This window comes from Scyliorhinus torazame, chromosome 12 (assembly GCF_047496885.1).
Source record: "Scyliorhinus torazame isolate Kashiwa2021f chromosome 12, sScyTor2.1, whole genome shotgun sequence".
Taxonomy (NCBI): Eukaryota; Metazoa; Chordata; class Chondrichthyes; order Carcharhiniformes; family Scyliorhinidae; genus Scyliorhinus; species Scyliorhinus torazame.
This window is the reverse complement of record NC_092718.1, coordinates 146,643,395-146,668,361: the sequence shown is the minus strand read 5'-3', so window position 1 is coordinate 146,668,361 and position 24,967 is coordinate 146,643,395. Positions and strand designations below refer to the sequence as shown.

The 24,967-nt window shown below is 51.7% G+C and overlaps 1 protein-coding gene across 3 annotated transcripts in view; it reads left to right on the top strand.

Moving 5' to 3' along the window:
• Positions 1-24,967, top strand: part of p2rx1 (purinergic receptor P2X, ligand-gated ion channel, 1) — a 297,386-nt gene that overhangs the window by 117,775 nt on the left and 154,644 nt on the right. For all 3 annotated transcript variants that reach the window (XM_072469151.1, XM_072469150.1, XM_072469152.1), the window contains exons 4-5: positions 1,234-1,303; positions 5,048-5,144. In XM_072469151.1, the coding sequence (XP_072325252.1) occupies positions 1,234-1,303; positions 5,048-5,144 (167 nt within the window). The remainder of the gene's footprint in view (positions 1-1,233; positions 1,304-5,047; positions 5,145-24,967) is intronic.

The following is a 24,967-nucleotide window of genomic DNA, read 5'->3' as shown; positions in this document are numbered from 1 at the left end:
AGCCTGTGCCACACAATCACCTGTGTCAGCAACCTGTTCCACACAGTCACCTGTGTCGGTAACCAGTACCACACAGTTACCTGTGTCGGTAACCTGTGCCACACACTGACTTGTATCAGTAACCATTTCCGACAGTCAGTAACCTATTTCACATAGGAAACTGGCCAAAACAGTCACCTGTTCCACATTGGAACCTGGTCAAAACAGTCACCTGTTCCGCATAGGAACCTGGTTAAAACAGTCACCTGTTTCAGCATCCTGTTCCACACAGTTGTCTCTACCAGTAACCGGGTTCCAAATGTCACATGTGTCAGTAACCAGTTCCGCATATTCACCTCTGTCAGTAACCTGTTCCATACATTCACCTGTCTCAATAACCAGTTCCACACCATCACGTGGGTCAGTAACCCATACCACACATTCACCTTGTTCCCGCTGGAGTTCAGAAGAATGAGAGGGGATCTCATGAATTTCAAACAGGACAAGACAGGGTTGATGCAGGGAAGATGTTCCCGATGGTGGGTGTGTCCAGAACCAGGGGGCACAGTCTGAGGATTTGAAAACCATTTTGGACAGAGATGAGGAGACATTTCTTCACCCAAAGAGTGGTGAGCCTGTGGAATTCATTACCACAGGAAGTAGTTGGTGCCAAAACACTGAATATATTCAAGAGACGGATGGATACAGCACTTGGGGAGAATGGGATCATAGGATAAAAGCAAATTACTGCGGATGCTGGAATCTGAACGAAAGAGAAAATGCTGGAAAATCTCAGCAAGTCTGGCAGCATCTGTAGGGAGAGAAAAGAGCTAACGTTTCGAGTCCAATGACTTTGTCAAAGCTAACAGGCAGCGAAAGTGAGAAATATTTATACTGTGGAGTGAGAATGAAAGATGAGTCATAGCCACAGAAACCCAGGGAAACCGGGTGCTAATGGCCACAGAAACCAAGGGGAAAGAGTGTCTCCTCTTTGCTTCCCCCTTCCCCTCCACCCCCACATCTACAGTTCATCCTCTGATGTTTGGCCTTTCACATCTTTTATCCTCTCTGGGGACTGCCATTAGCACTCATTGGGACTTGAACCCACAACGTTCACTCGAGGTTCAGAGTGCTAATTGCTGAGCCAAGCCTCCCACCTGAAGCTCAAGCTCTGGATGAGGTTATATAATTTACACAAACTTGCTATTGAAGAATGAAATGGTGATAAACTGTCATTTCATTTGTTCCTTTTAGCTTCAAAATTCCAGAGACTGTGAATCTGACAGTGACTGCGCAGCAGGAGTGTTTGGCCGTTATGGACAAGGTAAATCATTCTCATCAACCATGAAGTCTTCCTGAGTCAGCCAGCAACCTGACTACTGAAATTGGATTCTTAAAATTGAAAAGCTAGAGCCACTTTTCCACACAGATTTTCCACGCAGGGAATCAATGGTTTCACCAAATGGTCTGCGAGACCTTCCCTGCTGAATCATCCATCAAAATCATTCCAATTCTTCTGCTTTGAATTGCAAAGTTCAACACCAGTGCTAAAGACCAGTGTCTAACTGTTTCAGTTGAAAGAGATTGACAAGAAATTGAGGGAAGTCTTGAAAGAGTGAACAGCAGCAACTTGTAGTTGTACAACCTCTTTGGCCTAATGAAGTATCCAAAGGCCATTCCACAGGAGTGAAAGTGTACAAAGTTAAGTTTCAAGGAGCGTCTTAGAGGATGGAAGTGAGGTAGAGAGATGAAGCGATTAGGATGGGCTGTCGGAGATTGTGTGGCACAGTGGGTAGCATCCCTACCTCTGGGCCCGAAGCTCCAGGTTCGAGACCAGTGCCAGGGCTAGTTGGCCACTGCCCGAAGCTCGCTGATGTTAACTGCAAGGGCATCCTGACTTGGAACATCCGTTCGTGGGGGTGTATAGTTTTGTTTTATTTAGATGTGAGGAGGCAAGTGAAACCCCAATGAGAATAAACAGTCTAGTTGCCGTGTAACAATTATTTTAAAGACTATTTATTAAAGTAAAGAAAAGAGAAATGCAAGGGAACAGGTTTACTCTACTCTGATGCAATTAATTTCATGAATTATTAAACACGCATACAGTTTAGTAGAACTTCTGCAAAATATATCTACGATACCTGAACTCCATAAGATTTCTCCGTTTCCACAAACAACATCCAAATTATAGATATTGTACAATGCAGTGATGATACTCAAATTTGGGAAACATCTTATCCTAGTTGAGCCAAGATATTTCAAACTGTCATTATAAACGTTTTCTGCACTACCTTGGCTCCAAGACTTGGAGGCGTGTTTCATGTAAACGTAACTTTGAGGCTGCTAGCTGAATAGGCCTTCAGGCTGGGAGGCTGGAATCTGCTCTGTCTTCTTTCTGATGCTGCTGGATGTCAACTGCCTCCTGGCTTCTGATCACCGGACCAATTATACCTTTGTTCCTCTTTGATTATGCCTTCTCTGTATTTGACTGTGTGCTCCTATCAACATCTTGACTATAAGTTAACATATGTATACCTTATTGACCTTCTCAATTGTCTATAAGCTATTTCTCCTCGAAGGCTAATCACACCTGATTACTACCTAAACGGTCTTCTAATCCGCAGTAATATGTCTTTATTTTCTAATCTTGTTAGTGGGAGAGATGCATATCAATGGGGCCTATAGAATATTGTTTACTGCTGTGTTTAGGCAGATTTCTACCTGTTTCTGGATATCTCGCATTCTATTATGAATTGTTCACTTTGTTTTACTTCTGTTGCTAGGCAAATTCATGACAGCATGGAAGGAACATTCATAACGCAGTTCAGGCCATTTTGATTCGGCGGTCTGATTGCAAGGTCCGGTGGCTGGGACCCCCCCCCCCCCCCCCTCCACAATGCAATTCCACACACCTCCACCACAGAATTTTCCGGTGTCCCCCCCCACAGTACGAGGACAACCCAGAGTCATTCATCATCCCCCATCAGACCCCATGACAGAGACCCCCACCAGACAACCCCCATAGGAGTGCTCCCCGCCAGAAACCCCGCATAAGAGAGACCCCCACCAGAGACCCCTTGTAAGAGACACCCTCACCAGAGACCTCCCATCACAGAGACCCCTGCCTGGAAACTAGAGAGCAGCCCAAACAGAGGCAGTGAAAAACACCATTGATTTCAAACTCACCTGTAGAATACATTGGTTGGCTCAGGCAGAGAAAGCACCACTATAAATGCCGAGAAAGGGAAATCCACATCAGCTGAGTTGAAATCCCTGTAGATCTTTGATCTGCAAGCCTTTCATTCATATTAGTGTGAAATTTTATTACTAGGCTGTGATTAATAGCTTGCGCACAGAGCCAGCTTTCCGGGTTGTTTAATTTCATTTCCTTGACGGAGTGGATTTCAAGAACCCAGCTGGGAAACTAACCACAGTTTTTTATAAACATCTAGCTATGGTTGACAGTTCTTGGACCACATCAAAGCCAGTTAAGTGCTCTCACTTCCTCTTTGACTCTGAATAAAAGGTAGTTAAGTACTTTCTTCAGACAAAAATAGAGAGCACTTAACTGGCTTCTTTTTTTCTTTTTTATAAATTTAAACTGCCCAATTTGTTTTTCCCAATTAAGGGGCAATTTAGCATGGCCAATCCACACAGACAGTGCCCTAGGGCCGGGACCGAACCTGGGTCCTCGGCGCTGAGGCAGCAGTGCTAACCACTGTGCCACCGTGCCGCCCCTGAATGAACCAAATCATGATTTTTCTCATTAATAAGGTTGAACATTCATAAATTGCTGTGTCTGGCACCCTGCATTATTAACACCACATTGACAAGGCCATGCAGACGCTGCGACAACGGGTGAATGGACATTGCGCGACAATCGCCAGGCAGGAATGTTCCCTTCCAGTCGGGGAACACTTCAGCAGTCAAGGGCATTCAGCCTCTGATCTTCGGGTAAGCGTTCTCCAAGGCAGCCTTCAGGACGCGTGACAATACAGAATCGCCGAGCAGAAACTTATAGCCAAGTTCCGTATGCATGAGTACGGTCTCAACCTTGGATTCATGTCTGATTACATTCACACCCTTACAATCTGGCCTGGGCTTGCAAAATCCTACCAATTGTCCTGGCTTGAGGCAATTCACACGTCTTTAACCTGTGATTATCCCTCTCTCCAGTTGCCCCGTCTGGACCTGTAAAGACTTAATTACCTGCAAAGTCTCGCATTCAAAGTATCATCTTGTATCATTGGCTTTGTCTATGTGTAACCCACCTTTTCACTCACCTGATGAAGAAATTACACTCCGAAAGCTTCTGATTCCAAACAAACCTGTTGAACTTGAACCTGGTGTTGTAAGACTTATTACAGAACATGGGGGACTCCATTTGCAATGGAGACTTTCACCATCTAGCAACCTTCACCCATATATAGACCCTTCAAATTCCATGCACTGTGATCCTGGATGGCCATGTTAGCCCATGTGAGCCATTTTAGGAACATCTCTGGCACCTGCCCAGCCCACATCTAGACTTTGCTCTAAATGGGACTAGGAAGGCTACATCCAACCTCCTTCGCCCACTAGCCTGATACTACACTGATCGTACAATCCCTGGGAAGAAGTTCAAGAAAATTGCCTTCCTTGTACACCACTGGCGGGGCCTTGTGGTGACCAGTCCCCATGCTGCACAGGCCACCATTGCTACCCCCGGGCCAGGAGTGGGAGTTAATTCCTCAGTGAGTCCACGCCACCATTTATTTTACCAAAGGGGAACATTGCAGTGTCACAAGAGAATTCCTGGAATCACAAGAGACTAGCATATTCATCTCTCTGCCATTCCTCTTGGAGATTCACTGTTCCCCCTCCCCCTCCTCCACCCCAACCCCCTACCCTCCCCCATCCCTCCCAGCCCAGCCAAGGAATGTTGACATGAATTACACATTGTGCTAAAAATGGAGAACGATATAAAAATGATTGCGATAAGGGGGTAAATAGATAAATGGAACATGATGTCTAGACACACAGTGTATGCTCTTTTGACTAAAATTATTGGAATGTTTGACCTTGTCAGGCGTAATGAATGGGAAATGTCAGAACAACACTGAGGGAATGAAGACATGCGAAATCTTTGGATGGTGCCCAGCTGAAAATGATGACCATGTTTCGAAGTAAGGATTATCTGATTCCAAGCCTATGGTCATGTTTGTGTCATTCCCGGAGAGAAATATTTTGTGTTATCCCGAGAGAGAAATATTTTGTGTTATCCTGAGAGAAATATTTTCCGGGCAGCTAAATTGCATCAAAGGAATTTAAGACAAAAAAATATTTTATGCTGAGGCCATACTGAGCTTTTCGAATTATTAAGCCCTTGATCTTGTGTTCAGACTAGATTAAAAGTTCACTCCCTCCATCACTGATGCGCAGTGGTAGCAGTGTGTACCATCTACAAGAAGCAGCGCAGGAACTGGCCAAAGCCCCTTCGACGGCACCTTCCAAACCCACGGTTGCTATCATCTAGAAAGGCAACGGCAACAGACACATAGGGACCCCACTCACCTGCAAGTTTCCCGTCCGAGCAACTCACCTGACTTGGTAATATATCACCGTTCCTTCACTTTCACTGGGTCAAAATCCTGGAACTCCCTCCCTGACAGCCCTGTGGGGCGTATCTACACCTCAAGCACTGCAGCGGTTCAAGAAGGCAGCTCACCACCAACTTCTCAAGGGCATCTAGGGATGGGCAATAAATGCCAGTCCAAGGCACACCCACCCAAGCTGCTGATTTTACTATGCAGTACTGGAGAGCAGTCACTTGGCCTGTCACTGTTTCTGAGCTCCCACTCTCACCGCTGATTGATGGATACAGAGTTCAGCGGGAGGACAAATATTCTGCCTATCTGTTGCTATGGTGGTACTCCTGAGAGAAGATTGACTGGTCCCTAACATTTACGCTGGGGTATGTGGAGCCCACCTTCACCGTATAATCCAGCTCACTCACTCACGCGCTCTCTCACTCACTCACACGTTGTCTCTCTCTTTCTCTCGCTCACTCACTCAATCACACACGCTCTGTCACTCATTCACACACCCTCTCACTCACTCACACCCTCTCTCTCACTCATTCACTCACTCTCTCTCTTTCTCTCACTCACACACGCACTGTCACGCACTCACACACCAACTCGCTTTCTCTCACTCACTCACTCACACACTCCTATGCTTTCTCACTCACACACACACTGTCTCTATCGCTTTCACTCACTCACTCAGTCTTTCACTCTCTCACTCACTCATGCTCTCTCACTAGCTCGCTCGCACACTCTCTCACTCTTTCACTCACGCTGTCTCTCACTTTCTCTCACTCACTCACATGCTTCCTCACTCATTCACTCACTCACACTGTCTCTCCCTTTCATTCAGTCAAACGCGCTCGCGCTCTCACTCTCACACACTCACTCACTCACTCTCTCACTTACTCACACACTCACTCACTCACTCAGATGCTCTCTCACTCACTCACTCTCTCACTCACTCACATGCTCTCTCACTCACTCACTCACTCTCACTCACTCACACTCACGCAATCACTCTCTCACACACTCTCTCACTCACTCACACACTCACTCACCCTCTCACTCACCCACTCACTCTCTCACTCACTCACACACTCTCACTCACTCTCTTACTCACTCACTCACTCACGCTCTCACTCATTCAATCACTCTCTCTCTCTCTCTCACACACTCACATGGTTTCTCACTCACCCACTCCCTCACATACTGTATCTCATTCTCTTTCTCACTCCCTCACTCATTCACTCACACACACACATTCTCTCTGACTCGCTCACTCAAATGCTCTCTCACTCACTCACATGCTGTCTCACTCACTCACATGCTGTCTCACTCACTCACACGCTGTCTCACTCACTCACATGCTGTCTCACTCACTCACACGCTGTCTCATTCACTCACACGCTCTCTCACTCACTCACTCACTGTGGTGGTATGTATTAGGGGTCATGTGGGACTGTGAAGCCGTGATGCAATTGGCTGACAGATCCCGGGTCCTGGTTGGCTGCCGACTCCTGGCTCCGCCCTGAAGGCGGAGTATAAGAACCCGAGCTTCTCCCCACCGCTTCATTCTGTTGCTGAGCTATTGGTGACAAGTCTCGCTTAATAAAGCTTGAATCGACTTCATCACTTATCGTCTCTCTCGTAAGTCATTGTGCACTACAATTTATTAAGCGAGTTTTAAAGACTATGGAGCTCCGGATCGCCCCGGAATGCCTGCGGATCAGCCCCCACGCAGCGAACTCGGCAGCAGTATTTAAACACTGGCAAGCATGCTTTGAAGGCTACCTCCGAACGGCCCCCGGCCGGATCACAGAAGACCAGAAAATGCAGGTCCTGCATTCGAGGGGAAGCCCGGAAATTTACCCTCTCATAAAAGACGCAGAGGATTTCCCGATGGCGCTCGCATCACTGAAGGGCATCTACGTTCGGCCCGTTAACCAGGTCTACGCGTGCCACCAACTCGCGACGAGACGCCAAAGTCCCGGAGAATCGCTAGAAGAATTCTACGCCGCGCAGCTAATTTTGGGACGGGGCTGCAGCTGCCCGCTGGTGAACGCGATCGAAAACACAGACATGCTAATTCGCGATGCATTTGTGGCAGGTATGAACTCTCCCCAAATCCGCCAAAGACTTTTAGAAAGAGAGTCGCTAGGACTCTCAGAGGCACGGGCCCTTGCAGCTTCCCTAGATGTGGCCTCGCAAAACGCCCGCGCCTACTGCCCCGACCACGCGGCAGCCCCTTGGGCTCCGTGGACCCCCGTCGCGACAACGCCCCCCCCCCCCCTCGCAGGCTTGCGCGGTTAAAGCGGCAGACCATCCCGGGGGGCCCCGCTGCTATTTCTGCGGACAAGCGAAACACCCCCGGCAGCGCTGCCCGGCCCGCGCAGCTATTTGTAAAAGCTGCGGCAAGAAGGGCCATTACGCGGCAGTGTGCCGGTCCCGGGGGGTCGCCGCAACCCCCGGAGTAGAACGAGCCCAGCACATCCCAAACGCTCCCCAACCCCCCCAGCGCCCCATGTGCGACACGCGGGTGCCGCCATTTTGGGGCCCGGGCACCACGAGGGGAGGATGGGCGCCGCCATCTTGTGACCCCCCAGCCACGTGCGATTCATGGGGCGGCCATTTTGTCCACCCCCGACCACGTGCGATCCATGGGGGCGGCCATTTTGTCCACCCCCGGCCGCGTGCGATTCATGGACGCCACCATCTTGGTTGACAACAAAGGACCCCAGCATCGACGGCTCCACAGGGTCCGAAGAAGACGCCGCGACACTACTACCACGACTGGCTTCGGTGACACTGGATCAATCGCGGCCCCGGACGCTCCAGACGACGACAACAACGGTGCTGGTCAACGGATACGAGACTCCATGTCTGATCGACTCCGGGAGAACTGAAAGTTTTATTCACCCCGACACGGTAAGACGCTGTTTTCTGACCATCCATCCAAGCACGCAAAAGATTTCCCTAGTTGCAGGATCCCACTCCGTAGAGATCAAAGGGTTCTGCATCGCGAACCTAACGGTGCAAGGGAGGGAGTTTAAGAACTACAGGCTCTACGTCCTTCCCCAACTCTGCGCGCCCACATTACTGGGATTAGATTTCCAGTGTAACCTGCAGAGCCTAACATTCCAATTCGGCGGCCCAATACCCCCACTCACTATCTGCGGCCTCGCAACTCTCAAGGTTGAACCGCCGTCCTTGTTTGCAAACCTCACCCCGGATTGCAAACCCGTCGCCACTAGGAGCAGATGGTACAGCGCCTAGGACCAGATATTTATTCGGTCTGAAGTCCAGCGGTTGCTGAAGGAAGGCATAATCCAGGCCAGCAATAGTCCCTGGAGAGCCCAGGTGGTAGTAGTAAAGACCGGGGAGAAGCAAAGGATGGTCGTAGACTATAGTCAGACCATCAACAGGTACACGCAGCTAGATGCGTACCCTCTCCCCCGCATATCCAACATGGTCAATCGGATTGCCCAGTATAAGGTCTTCTCCACCGTGGACCTCATGTCCGCCTACCACCAGCTCCCTATCCGCCCAGGTGACCGCAAGTACACAGCCTTCGAGGCAGACGGGCGTCTATACCACTTCCTAAGGGTCCCATTTGGTGTCACAAACGGGGTCTCGGTCTTCCAACAGGAGATGGAACGAATGGTTGACCAGCCCGGGTTGCAGGCCACATTCCCGTATCTCGACAACGTAACCATCTGCGGCCACGATCAGCAGGACCACGACGCCAACCTCCAAAAGTTCCTCCAGACCGCTAACGCCCTGAACCTCACATACAACGAGGAAAAGTGCGTTTTTAGCACAAACCGGTTAGCCATCCTGGGATACGTAGTGCGCAATGGGATAATAGGCCCCGACCCCGAACGCATGCGCCCCCTTATGGAACTTCCCCTCTCCCACTGCTCCAAAGCCCTGAAACGTTGCTTGGGTTTCTTTTCATATTACGCCCAGTGGGACCCCCAGTATGCAGACAAGGCCCGCCCGCTAATACAGTCCACTACCTTCCCCCTGTCGACAGAGGCTCGCCAGGCCTTCAGCCGCATCATAGCGGACATCGCAAAGGCCACGATGCGCGCCATCGACGAGTCCCTCCCCTTCCAGGTCGAGAGCGACGCATCCGACGTAGCTCTGGCGGCCACCCTTAACCAAGCGGGCAGACCTGTGGCCTTTTTCTCCCGGACCCTCCACGCCTCAGAAATCCGCCACTCCTCAGTGGAAAAGGAAGCCCAAGCCATAGTGGAAGCTGTGCGACATTGGAGGCATTACCTGGCCGGCAGGAGATTCACTCTCCTCACCGACCAACGGTCGGTAGCCTTCATGTTCGATAATGCACAGGGGGGCAAAATTAAAAATGACAAGATCTTAAGGTGGAGGATCGAGCGCTCCACCTTCAACTATGAGATCTTGTACCGTCCCGGAAAGCTGAACGAGCCGTCCGATGCCCTATCCCGCGGCACATGTGCCAATGCACAAATAGACCGCCTCCAAGCCCTCCACGAGGACCTCTGCCACCCGGGGGTCACTCGATTCTGCCATTTCGTAAAGTCCCGCAACCTCCCCTACTCTGTGGAGGAGGTCCGTACAGTCACCAGGAACTGCCACATCTGCGCAGAGTGCAAACCGGACTTTTACAGGTCGGATAGAGCGCACCTGATCAAGGCTTCCCGCCCCTTTGAACGCCTCAGTTTGGATTTCAAAGGGCCCCTCCCCTCCACTGACCGCAACGCATACTTCCTGAACGTGGTGGACGAGTACTCTCGTTTCCCCTTCGCCATCCCCTACCCCTACATGACAGCGGCCACAGTCATTAAAGCCCCTGGCACCATATTCACACTGTTCGGTTGTTCCGCGTATATCCATAGCGACAGGGGGTCCTCCTTCATGAGTGACGAGCTGCGCCAGTTCCTGCTCAGCAAGGGCATAGCCTCGAGCAGGACGACCAGCTACAACCCCCGGGGGAACGGGCAAGTAGAGAGGGAGAACGGCACGGTCTGGAAGACCGTCCTACTGGCCCTACGGCCCAGGGATCTCCCAGTTTCCCGGTGGCAGGAGGTCCTCCCGGATGCTCTCCACTCCATCCGGTCGCTGCTGTGTACCACCACTAACCAAACGCCTCATGAGCGCCTCCTTGTCTTCCCTAGGAAGTCCTCCTCCGGAACTTCGCTGCCGACCTGGCTGGCGGCCCCAGGACCCATCTTGCTCCGGAAACATGTGCGGGCGCACAAATCGGACCCGTTGGTCGAGAGGGTTCACCTTCTCCACGCGAACCCGCAGTACGCCTACGTGGCGTACCCCGAAGGCCGACAGGACACGGTCTCCCTGCGGGACCTGGCGCCCGCCGGCAACACACACACCCCCCCCGACACCGATCATCCCCACCCTGCCACCGGCGCACCCCGCAACCGCCCCCTTCCCGGGGGGATCGGTCCTCCTCCCGTGCCCGCCCAGGAGTAAAACAGGAACAAACACCGAAACGCTCCCAGAGACGACAACGCCTGAACAAGCACCTGACCCACCACCGGGGCTGAGGCGATCGACGAGGAAGACCAGACCGCCCGCTCAACTCGTGGAATCCGCGTGACACCAAGAATGTTGTTGTAACAAAAAAAAAATTTTTTTTTGCTAATATTGTAAATAGTTTTCACAAACTTGTACATAGCCCAGTGTAGGGCTAAAACTATAGTAACATGTCTGAAATTTTCCTTCCAGGGCCAGCCTTGTAAACTCCTACCACCATGCGAACCACCACCCCGCCGTGTTCCTTTTTAACAAGGGGTGAATGTGGTGGTATGTATTAGGGGTCATGTAGGACTGTGAAGCCGTGATGCTATTGGCTGACAGATCCCGGGTCCTGGTTGGCTGCCGACTCCTCGCTCCGCCCTGTAGGCGGAGTATAAGAACCCGAGCTTCTCCCCGCCGCTTCATTCTGTTGCTGAGCTGCTGGGGACAAGTCTCGCTTAATAAAGCCTGAATCGACTTCATCACTTCTCGTCTCTCTCGTAAGTCATTGTGCGCTACACTCACCGACTCACTCACTCACATTCTCTCACTCACTCGCATGCTCTCTCACTCACTCACACGCTCACTTTCTCACTCCCTCACTCTCTCTCACTCACACACACACTCACTCAGATGCTCTCTCTCACTCACTCACATGCTCTCTCACTCACAATCACTCTCTCACTCACGCACTCACACTCACTCACTCACACACTCACTCACTCACCCTCCCACTCACTCTCTCACTCACTCACTCTCACTCACTCACTCACTCTCTCATTCACTCACACGCTCTCTCACTCACCGACTCACTCACTCACATTCTCTCACTCACTCACATGCTCTCTCTCACTCACACGCTCACTTTCTCACTCTCACTCACTCACTCACTCTCTCACTCACACATACACTCACTCAGATGCTCTCTCTCACTCACTCACTCACTCTCACTCACTCACACACCCTCTCACTCACTCACTCACTCACTCACCCTCCCACTCACTCTCTCACTCACTCACTCTCTCACTCACTCACTCACTCTCTCATTCACTCACACGCTCTCTCACTCACCGACTCACTCACTCACTCTCTCACTCACTCACTCTCTCATTCACTCACATGCTCTCTCACTCACCGACTCACTCACTCACATTCTCTCACTCACTCACATGCTCTCTCACTCACTCACACGCTCACTTTCTCACTCTCACTCACTCACTCACTCTCTCACTCACACATACACTCACTCAGATGCTCTCTCTCACTCACTCACTCACTCTCACTCACCCTCTCACTCACCCACCCACTCTCTCACTCACTCACTCACTCACATGCTCACTCACTCACACTCTCCCACTCAATCGCTCATCACACACTCACTCACATGCTCTCTCACTCACCCACTCACATACTCACTCTCTCACTCACTCATTCAATCACTCTCTCTCTCACACACTCACATGGTGCGGGATTCTCCGACCCCCCGCCGGGTCGGAGAATCGCCATGGGCTGGCGTGAATCCCGCCCCCGCCGGTTGCCGAATTCTCCGGCACCTGATATTCGGCGGGGGTGGGAATCGCGCCGCGACGGTTGGCGGGCCCCCCCCCCGGCGATTCTCCGGCCCGCGATGGGCCGAATTCCCGCTGCTGGAATGCCTGTCCCACCGGCGAGAATCAAACCACCTCTCTTGCCGGCGGCGCGGGCGGGCTCCGGGGTCCTGGGGGGTCGCGGGGCGATCTGGCCCCGGGGGAGCCCCCACGATCGGGGCCCACCAATCCGCGGGCGGGCCTGTGCCGTGGGGGCACTATTTTCCTTCCGCCTTTGCCATGGTCTCCACTATGGCGGAGGCGGAAGAGACTCCCTACACTGCGCATGCGCGGGAATGCCGTGAGCGGCCGCTGACGTGAGCGGCCGCTCTCTCACCCACTCACACGCTCTCTCACTCACTCACACGCTCTCTCACTCACTCACGGTCACACGGGATCAGGGGTGAGCTGGCAAGGTGGATACAGAACTGGCTAGGCCATAGAAGGCAGAGAGTAGCAATGGAGGGATACTTTTCTAATTGGAGGGCTGTGACCAGTGGTGTTCCACAGGGATCAGTGCTGGGACCTTTGCTCTTTGTAGTAGAGATAAATGATTTGGAGGAAAATGTAACTGGTCTGATTAGTAAGTTTGCAGACGACACAAAGGTTGGTGGAATTGTAGATAGCGATGAGGACTGTCGGAGGATACAGCAGGATTTAGATTGTCTGGAGACTTGGGCGGAGAGATGGCAGATGGAGTTTAATCCGGACAAATGTGAGGTAATGCATTTTGGAAGGTCTAATGCAGGTAGGGAATATACAGTGAATGGTAGAACCCTCAAGAGTATTGAAAGTCAAAGAGATCTAGGAGTACAGGTCCACAGGTCATTGAAAGGGGCAACACAGGTGGAGAAGGTAGTCAAGAAGGCATACGGCATGCTTGCCTTCATTGGCCGGGGCATTGAGTATAAGAATTGGCAAGTCATGTTGCAGCTGTATAGAACCTTAGTTAGGCCACACTTGGAGTATAGTGTTCAATTCTGGTCGCCACACGGCCAGAAGGATGTGGAGGCTTTAGAGAGGGTGCAGAAGAGATTTACCAGAATGTTGGCTGGTATGGAGGGCATTAGCTATGAGGAGCGATTGAATAAACTCGGTTTGTTTTCACTGGAACAAAGCAGGTTGAGGGGAGACCTGATAGAGGTATCCAAAATTATGAGGGGCATAGACAGAGTGGATAGTCAGAGGCTTTTCCCCAGGGTAGAGGGGTCAATTACTAGGGGGCATAGGTTTAAGGTGAGAGGGGCAAGGTTTAGAGTAGATGTACGAGGCAAGTTTTTTACGCAGAGGGTAGTGGGTGCCTGGAACTCGCTACCGGAGGAGGTAGTGGAAGCAGGGACGATAGGGACATTTAAGGGGCATCATGACAAATATATGAATAGGATGGGAATAGAAGGATACGGACCCAGGAAGTGTAGAAGATTGTAGTTTAGACGGGCAGCATGGTCGGCACGGGCTTGGAGGGCCGAAGGGCCTGTTCCTCTGCTGTACATTTCTTTGTTCTTTGTTCACACGCTCTCTCACCCACTCACACGCTCTCTCACTCACTCACTCACACGCTCTCTTACTCACTCACACTCACTCACACACTCTCTCACTCACACGCTCACTCACTCACGCTCACTCACTCACTCACACACACTCTCTCACTCACTCACACACTCTCTCACTCACTCACACACTCTCACTCACTCACGCTCTCTCACTCTCTCACTCACTCACACGCTCTCTCACTCACTCACACGCTCTCTCACTCACACGCACTCTCACCCACTCACACGCTCTCTCACTCACTCACTCACTCACACGCTCTCTCACTCACTCACTCTCTCATACGCTCTCTCACTCACACACGCTCTCTCACCCACTCACATGCTCTCACTCACTCACTCACTCACATGCTCTCTCACTCTCTCACTCACTCACATGCTCACTCACTCACATGCTCACTCACTGACTCACATTCTCTCACTCACTCACACGCTCACTCACTCTCTCACTCACTCACACGCTCTCTCACCCACTCACACGCTCTCTCACTCACTCACTCACTCACTCACACTCTCTCACTCACTCACACACTGTATTTCTTTCTGTTACTCACTCCCTCACTCACTCACATGCTCTCTCATTCGCTCACACACTCACTCACACTCTCACTCACTCACATGCTCTCTCACTCACTCACACCCTCTCTCACTCTCTCACTCACTCACACGCTCTCTCACTCACTCACGCTCCCTCACTCACTCACACGCTCACTCACACGCTCTCTCACCCTCTCACACGCTCTCTCACTCACTCACACTCACTCACTCACACACTCTCTCACTCACACGCTCCCTCACACACTCACGCTCACTCACTCACTCACTCACTCACACTCTCTCAATCACTCACACACTCTCTCACTCACTCACACGCTCTCTCACTCTCTCACTCACTCACACGCTCTCTCACTCACTCACACGCTCTCTCACTCACTCACACGCACTCTCACCCACTCACACGCTCTCTCACTCACTCACTCACACGCTCTCTCACTCACTCACTCTCTCATACGCTCTTTCACTCACACACGCTGTCTCACCCACTCACACGCTCTCTCACTCACTCACACGCTCTGTCACTCTCTCACTCACTCACATGCTCTCTCACTCACATGCTCACTCACTCACTGACTCACATTCTCTCACTCACTCACACGCTCACTCACTCTCTCACTCACACGCTCTCTCGCCCACTCACACGCTCTCTCACTCACTCACTCACTCACACGCTCTCTCTCACTCACTCACACGCTCTCTCACTCACTCACGCTCTCTCACTCACTCACACGCTCTCTCTCACTCACACGCTCTCTCTCACTCACCGACTCACTCACTCACATTCTCTCACTCACTCACACGCTCACTCACTCACTCTCTCACTCACTCACACGCTCACTCACTCTCACACACACACTCACTCACACGCTCTCTCACTCGCTCACTCACTCACTCTCACTCACACACACACACTCACACTCACATGCTCTCTCACTCACTCACTCACCGACTCACTGACTCACATTCTCTCACTCTCTCACTCACTCGCTCTCTCACTCACACTCACTCACTCACTCACATACTCTCACTCACTCACATACTCTCACTCACTCACTCTCTCACTCACTCACACACACACACGATCTGTCCCCCACTCACACGCTCTCTCACTCACTCATTCACTCATTCTCATGCTCTCTCACTCTCTCACTCACTCACACGCTCACTCACTCACGCTCTCTCACCCACTCACAGGTTCTCTCACTCACTCATTCACTCACTCACATGCTCTCTCACGCTCTCTCACTCACTCACACGCTCACTCACTCACGCTCTCTCACTCACTCACACGCTCTCTCACTCACCCACTCTCACTCACATGCTCTCTCACCCACTCACACGCTCTCTCACTCACTCACTCACACGCTCTCTTACTCACTCACACTCACTCACTCACATGCTCTCTCATTCACTCACACGCTCTCTCACTCACTCACACGCTCTCTCACTCACTCACACGCTCTCTCACTCTCTCACTCACTCACACTCTCTCACCCTCTCACTCACTCACACGCTCTCTCACTCACTCACGCTTTCTCACTCACTCACACGCTCTCTCACCCACTCACATGCTCTCTCACTCACTCACTCACACGCTCTCTCACTCTCTCACTCACTCACAGTCTCTCACCCTCTCACTCACTCACACGCTCTCTCACTCACTCACGCTCTCTCACTCACTCACACGCTCTCTCACCCACTCACACGCTCTCTCACTCACACGCTCTCTCACCCACTCACACGCTCTCTCACTCACTCACTCACACGCTCTCTTACTCACACTCACTCACTCACATGCTCTCACTCACTCACACTCTCTCACTCACTCACATGCTCTCTCTCTCACTCACTCACTCACTCACACTCTCTCACTCACTCACTCCCTCACTCACTCACTCACTCACATGCTCTCTCATTCGCTCACACACTCACTCACACACTCTCTCACTCACTCACACGCTCTCTCACTCACTCACACGCTGTCTCACTCTCTCACTCACTCACACTCTCTCACTCACTCACACGCTCTCTCACTCACTCACGCTCTCCCACTCACTCACACGCTCACTCACTCACGCTCTCTCACCCACTCACAGGCTCTCTCACTCACTCATTCACTCACTCACACGCTCACTCTCTCACTCACTCACATGCTCTCTCACTCTCTCACTCACTCACACGCTCTCTCACTCTCTCACTCACTCACACTCTCTCACTCACTCACTCACACACTCTCTCACTCACTCACACGCTCTCTCACTCACTCACTCACACGCTCTCTTACTCACTCACTCACTCACTCACACTCTCACTCATTCACACACACACTCACTCACTCACTCTCTCACTCACTCACACGCTCTCTCACTCACTCACACGCTCTCACTCACTCACTCACTCACACTCTCTCACTCTTTCACTCACTCACACACTCTCTCACTCACTCACACACTGTATCGCTTTCTGTTACTCACTCCCTCACTCACTCACTCACTCACATGCTCTCTCATTCGCTCACACACTCACTACACACACTCTCACTCACTCACACGCTCTCTCACTCACTCACACGCTCTCTCACTCTCACTCACTCACACTCTCTCACTCTCTCACTCACTCACACGCTCTCTCACTCACTCACGCTCTCTCACTCACTCACACACTCTCTCACACGCTCTCTCACCCACTCACACGCTACTCACTCACTCACTCACACGCTCTCTTACTCACTCACACTCACTCACTCACATGCTCTCTCACTCACTCACACGCTCACTCACTCACACTCTCTCACTCACACACTCACTCAATCACTCACACGCTCTCTCACTCTCTCACTCACTCACACTCTCACTCACTCACTCACTCACACACTCTCTCACTCACTCACACGCTCTCTTACTCACACACTCACTCACTCACACGCTCTCTCACTCACTCACACGCTCTCTTACTCAGACTCTCTCACCCACTCACACCTCTCTCACTCACTCACTCACACGCTCTCTTACTCACTCACTCACTCACTCACATGCTCTCTCACTCACTCACACGCTCTCTCACTCTCACTCACTCACACTCTCTCACTCACTCACACGCTCTCTCACTCACCCACGCTCTCACTCACACTCTCTCACTCACACACACACACTCACACTCACATGCTCTCTCACTCACTCACTCACCGACTCACTGACTCACATTCTCTCACTCTCTCACTCACTCGCTCTCTCACTCACACTCACTCACTCACTCACATACTCTCACTCACTCACATACTCTCACTCACTCACTCTCTCACTCACTCACACACACACACGATCTGTCCCCCACTCACACGCTCTCTCACTCACTCATTCACTCATTCTCATGCTCTCTCACTCTCTCACTCACTCACACGCTCACTCACTCACGCTCTCTCACCCACTCACAGGTTCTCTCACTCACTCATTCACTCACTCACATGCTCTCTCACGCTCTCTCACTCACTCACACGCTCACTCACTCACGCTCTCTCACTCACTCACACGCTCTCTCACTCACCCACTCTCACTCACATGCTCTCTCACCCACTCACACGCTCTCTCACTCACTCACTCACACGCTCTCTTACTCACTCACACTCACTCACTCACATGCTCTCTCATTCACTCACACGCTCTCTCACTCACTCACACGCTCTCTCACTCACTCACACGCTCTCTCACTCTCTCACTCACTCACACTCTCTCACCCTCTCACTCACTCACACGCTCTCTCACTCACTCACGCTTTCTCACTCACTCACACGCTCTCTCACCCACTCACATGCTCTCTCACTCACTCACTCACACGCTCTCTCACTCTCTCACTCACTCACAGTCTCTCACCCTCTCACTCACTCACACGCTCTCTCACTCACTCACGCTCTCTCACTCACTCACACGCTCTCTCACCCACTCACACGCTCTCTCACTCACACGCTCTCTCACCCACTCACACGCTCTCTCACTCACTCACTCACACGCTCTCTTACTCACACGCTCTCTTACTCACACTCACTCACTCACATGCTCTCACTCACTCACACTCTCTCACTCACTCACATGCTCTCTCTCTCACTCACTCACTCACTCACACTCTCTCACTCACTCACTCCCTCACTCACTCACTCACTCACATGCTCTCTCATTCGCTCACACACTCACTCACACACTCTCTCACTCACTCACACGCTCTCTCACTCACTCACACGCTGTCTCACTCTCTCACTCACTCACACTCTCTCACTCACTCACACGCTCTCTCACTCACTCACGCTCTCCCACTCACTCACACGCTCACTCACTCACGCTCTCTCACCCACTCACAGGCTCTCTCACTCACTCATTCACTCACTCACACGCTCACTCTCTCACTCACTCACACGCTCTCTCACTCACTCACTCACACGCTCTCTTACTCACTCACTCACTCACACTCTCACTCATTCACACACACACTCACTCACTCACTCTCTCACTCACTCACACGCTCTCTCACTCACTCACACGCTCTCACTCACTCACTCACTCACACTCTCTCACTCTTTCACTCACTCACACACTCTCTCACTCACTCACACACTGTATCGCTTTCTGTTACTCACTCCCTCACTCACTCACTCACTCACATGCTCTCTCATTCGCTCACACACTCACTACACACACTCTCACTCACTCACACGCTCTCTCACTCACTCACACGCTCTCTCACTCTCACTCACTCACACTCTCTCACTCTCTCACTCACTCACACGCTCTCTCACTCACTCACGCTCTCTCACTCACTCACACACTCTCTCACACGCTCTCTCACCCACTCACACGCTACTCACTCACTCACTCACACGCTCTCTTACTCACTCACACTCACTCACTCACATGCTCTCTCACTCACTCACACGCTCACTCACTCACACTCTCTCACTCATACACTCACTCAATCACTCACACGCTCTCTCACTCTCTCACTCACTCACACTCTCACTCACTCACTCACTCACACACTCTCTCACTCACTCACACGCTCTCTTACTCACACACTCACTCACTCACACGCTCTCTCACTCACTCACACGCTCTCTTACTCAGACTCTCTCACCCACTCACACCTCTCTCACTCACTCACTCACACGCTCTCTTACTCACTCACTCACTCACTCACATGCTCTCTCACTCACTCACACGCTCTCTCACTCTCACTCACTCACACTCTCTCACTCACTCACACGCTCTCTCACTCACCCACGCTCTCTCACACACTCTCTCACTCAGTCACACGCTCTCTCACTCACTCACGCTCTCTCACTCACTCTCTCACTCACACACACTCTCTCACTCTCTCACTCACTCACACGGTCTCTCACCCACTCACACGCTCTCTTCCTCACTCACACTCACTCACTCACTCACTCACACACTCTCACTCACTCACACGCTCACTCACTCACTCACACACTCTCACTCACTCTCACTCACACTCACTCACTCACTCACACTCACTCACTCACACTCTCACTCACTCACTCACACGCACACTCACTCACTCACACTCTCTCTCTCACTCACTCACACTCTCTCACTCACTCACACGCTCTCTCACTCATACACTCACACTCTCTCACTCACTCACACACTGTATCTCTTTCTGTTACTCACTCCCTCACTCACTCACTCACTCACATGCTCTCTCATTCGCTCACACATTCACTCACACACTCTCTCTCTCACTCACACTCTCTCCCTCACTCAAACGCTCTCTCACTCACTCACTCACACTCTCTCACTCACTCACTCACTCACACGCTCTTTCACTCACTCACACGCTCACTCACACGCTCTCTCACTCACTCACACGCTCTCTCTCTCACTCACTCACACTCCCTCACTCTCTCACCACTCTCACTCACTCACACGCTCTCTCACTCACTCACTCACACACTCTCTTACTCACACTCACTCACTCACACACTCTCTCACTCACACGCTCACTCACTCACACTCTCTCACTCACTCACACACTCTCACTCACTCACACGCTCACTCACTCACTCACACGCTGTCTCACTCTCTCACTCACTCACACTCTCTCACTCACTCACACGCTCTCTCACTCACTCACGCTCTCCCACTCACTCACACGCTCACTCACTCACGCTCTCTCACCCACTCACAGGCTCTCTCACTCACTCATTCACTCACTCACACGCTCACTCTCTCACTCACTCACATGCTCTCTCACTCTCTCACTCACTCACACGCTCTCTCACTCTCTCACTCACTCACACTCTCTCACTCACTCACTCACACACTCTCTCACTCACTCACACGCTCTCTCACTCACTCACTCACACGCTCTCTTACTCACTCACTCACTCACTCACACTCTCACTCATTCACACACACACTCACTCACTCACTCTCTCACTCACTCACACGCTCTCTCACTCACTCACACGCTCTCACTCACTCACTCACTCACACTCTCTCACTCTTTCACTCACTCACACACTCTCTCACTCACTCACACACTGTATCGCTTTCTGTTACTCACTCCCTCACTCACTCACTCACTCACATGCTCTCTCATTCGCTCACACACTCACTACACACACTCTCACTCACTCACACGCTCTCTCACTCACTCACACGCTCTCTCACTCTCACTCACTCACACTCTCTCACTCTCTCACTCACTCACACGCTCTCTCACTCACTCACGCTCTCTCACTCACTCACACACTCTCTCACACGCTCTCTCACCCACTCACACGCTACTCACTCACTCACTCACACGCTCTCTTACTCACTCACACTCACTCACTCACATGCTCTCTCACTCACTCACACGCTCACTCACTCACACTCTCTCACTCACACACTCACTCAATCACTCACACGCTCTCTCACTCTCTCACTCACTCACACTCTCACTCACTCACTCACTCACACACTCTCTCACTCACTCACACGCTCTCTTACTCACACACTCACTCACTCACACGCTCTCTCACTCACTCACACGCTCTCTTACTCAGACTCTCTCACCCACTCACACCTCTCTCACTCACTCACTCACACGCTCTCTTACTCACTCACTCACTCACTCACATGCTCTCTCACTCACTCACACGCTCTCTCACTCTCACTCACTCACACTCTCTCACTCACTCACACGCTCTCTCACTCACCCACGCTCTCACTCACACTCTCTCACTCACACACACACACTCACACTCACATGCTCTCTCACTCACTCACTCACCGACTCACTGACTCACATTCTCTCACTCTCTCACTCACTCGCTCTCTCACTCACACTCACTCACTCACTCACATACTCTCACTCACTCACATACTCTCACTCACTCACTCTCTCACTCACTCACACACACACACGATCTGTCCCCCACTCACACGCTCTCTCACTCACTCATTCACTCATTCTCATGCTCTCTCACTCTCTCACTCACTCACACGCTCACTCACTCACGCTCTCTCACCCACTCACAGGTTCTCTCACTCACTCATTCACTCACTCACATGCTCTCTCACGCTCTCTCACTCACTCACACGCTCACTCACTCACGCTCTCTCACTCACTCACACGCTCTCTCACTCACCCACTCTCACTCACATGCTCTCTCACCCACTCACACGCTCTCTCACTCACTCACTCACACGCTCTCTTACTCACTCACACTCACTCACTCACATGCTCTCTCATTCACTCACACGCTCTCTCACTCACTCACACGCTCTCTCACTCACTCACACGCTCTCTCACTCTCTCACTCACTCACACTCTCTCACCCTCTCACTCACTCACACGCTCTCTCACTCACTCACGCTTTCTCACTCACTCACACGCTCTCTCACCCACTCACATGCTCTCTCACTCACTCACTCACACGCTCTCTCACTCTCTCACTCACTCACAGTCTCTCACCCTCTCACTCACTCACACGCTCTCTCACTCACTCACGCTCTCTCACTCACTCACACGCTCTCTCACCCACTCACACGCTCTCTCACTCACACGCTCTCTCACCCACTCACACGCTCTCTCACTCACTCACTCACACGCTCTCTTACTCACACGCTCTCTTACTCACACTCACTCACTCACATGCTCTCACTCACTCACACTCTCTCACTCACTCACATGCTCTCTCTCTCACTCACTCACTCACTCACACTCTCTCACTCACTCACTCCCTCACTCACTCACTCACTCACATGCTCTCTCATTCGCTCACACACTCACTCACACACTCTCTCACTCACTCACACGCTCTCTCACTCACTCACACGCTGTCTCACTCTCTCACTCACTCACACTCTCTCACTCACTCACACGCTCTCTCACTCACTCACGCTCTCCCACTCACTCACACGCTCACTCACTCACGCTCTCTCACCCACTCACAGGCTCTCTCACTCACTCATTCACTCACTCACACGCTCACTCTCTCACTCACTCACACGCTCTCTCACTCACTCACTCACACGCTCTCTTACTCACTCACTCACTCACTCACACTCTCACTCATTCACACACACACTCACTCACTCACTCTCTCACTCACTCACACGCTCTCTCACTCACTCACACGCTCTCACTCACTCACTCACTCACACTCTCTCACTCTTTCACTCACTCACACACTCTCTCACTCACTCACACACTGTATCGCTTTCTGTTACTCACTCCCTCACTCACTCACTCACTCACATGCTCTCTCATTCGCTCACACACTCACTACACACACTCTCACTCACTCACACGCTCTCTCACTCACTCACACGCTCTCTCACTCTCACTCACTCACACTCTCTCACTCTCTCACTCACTCACACGCTCTCTCACTCACTCACGCTCTCTCACTCACTCACACACTCTCTCACACGCTCTCTCACCCACTCACACGCTACTCACTCACTCACTCACACGCTCTCTTACTCACTCACACTCACTCACTCACATGCTCTCTCACTCACTCACACGCTCACTCACTCACACTCTCTCACTCATACACTCACTCAATCACTCACACGCTCTCTCACTCTCTCACTCACTCACACTCTCACTCACTCACTCACTCACACACTCTCTCACTCACTCACACGCTCTCTTACTCACACACTCACTCACTCACACGCTCTCTCACTCACTCACACGCTCTCTTACTCAGACTCTCTCACCCACTCACACCTCTCTCACTCACTCACTCACACGCTCTCTTACTCACTCACTCACTCACTCACATGCTCTCTCACTCACTCACACGCTCTCTCACTCTCACTCACTCACACTCTCTCACTCACTCACACGCTCTCTCACTCACCCACGCTCTCTCACACACTCTCTCACTCAGTCACACGCTCTCTCACTCACTCACGCTCTCTCACTCACTCTCTCACTCACACACACTCTCTCACTCTCTCACTCACTCACACGCTCTCTCACCCACTCACACGCTCTCTTCCTCACTCACACTCACTCACTCACTCACTCACACACTCTCACTCACTCACACGCTCACTCACTCACTCACACACTCTCACTCACTCTCACTCACACTCACTCACTCACTCACACTCACTCACTCACACTCTCACTCACTCACTCACACGCACACTCACTCACTCACACTCTCTCTCTCACTCACTCACACTCTCTCACTCACTCACACGCTCTCTCACTCATACACTCACACTCTCTCACTCACTCACACACTGTATCTCTTTCTGTTACTCACTCCCTCACTCACTCACTCACTCACATGCTCTCTCATTCGCTCACACATTCACTCACACACTCTCTCTCTCACTCACACTCTCTCCCTCACTCAAACGCTCTCTCACTCACTCACTCACACTCTCTCACTCACTCACTCACTCACACGCTCTTTCACTCACTCACACGCTCACTCACACGCTCTCTCACTCACTCACACGCTCTCTCTCTCACTCACTCACACTCCCTCACTCTCTCACTCACTCACCACTCTCACTCACTCACACGCTCTCTCACTCACTCACTCACACACTCTCTTACTCACACTCACTCACTCACACACTCTCTCACTCACACGCTCACTCACTCACACTCTCTCACTCACTCACACACTCTCACTCACTCACACGCTCACTCACTCACTCACACGGTCAGTCACTCACTCACATGCTCA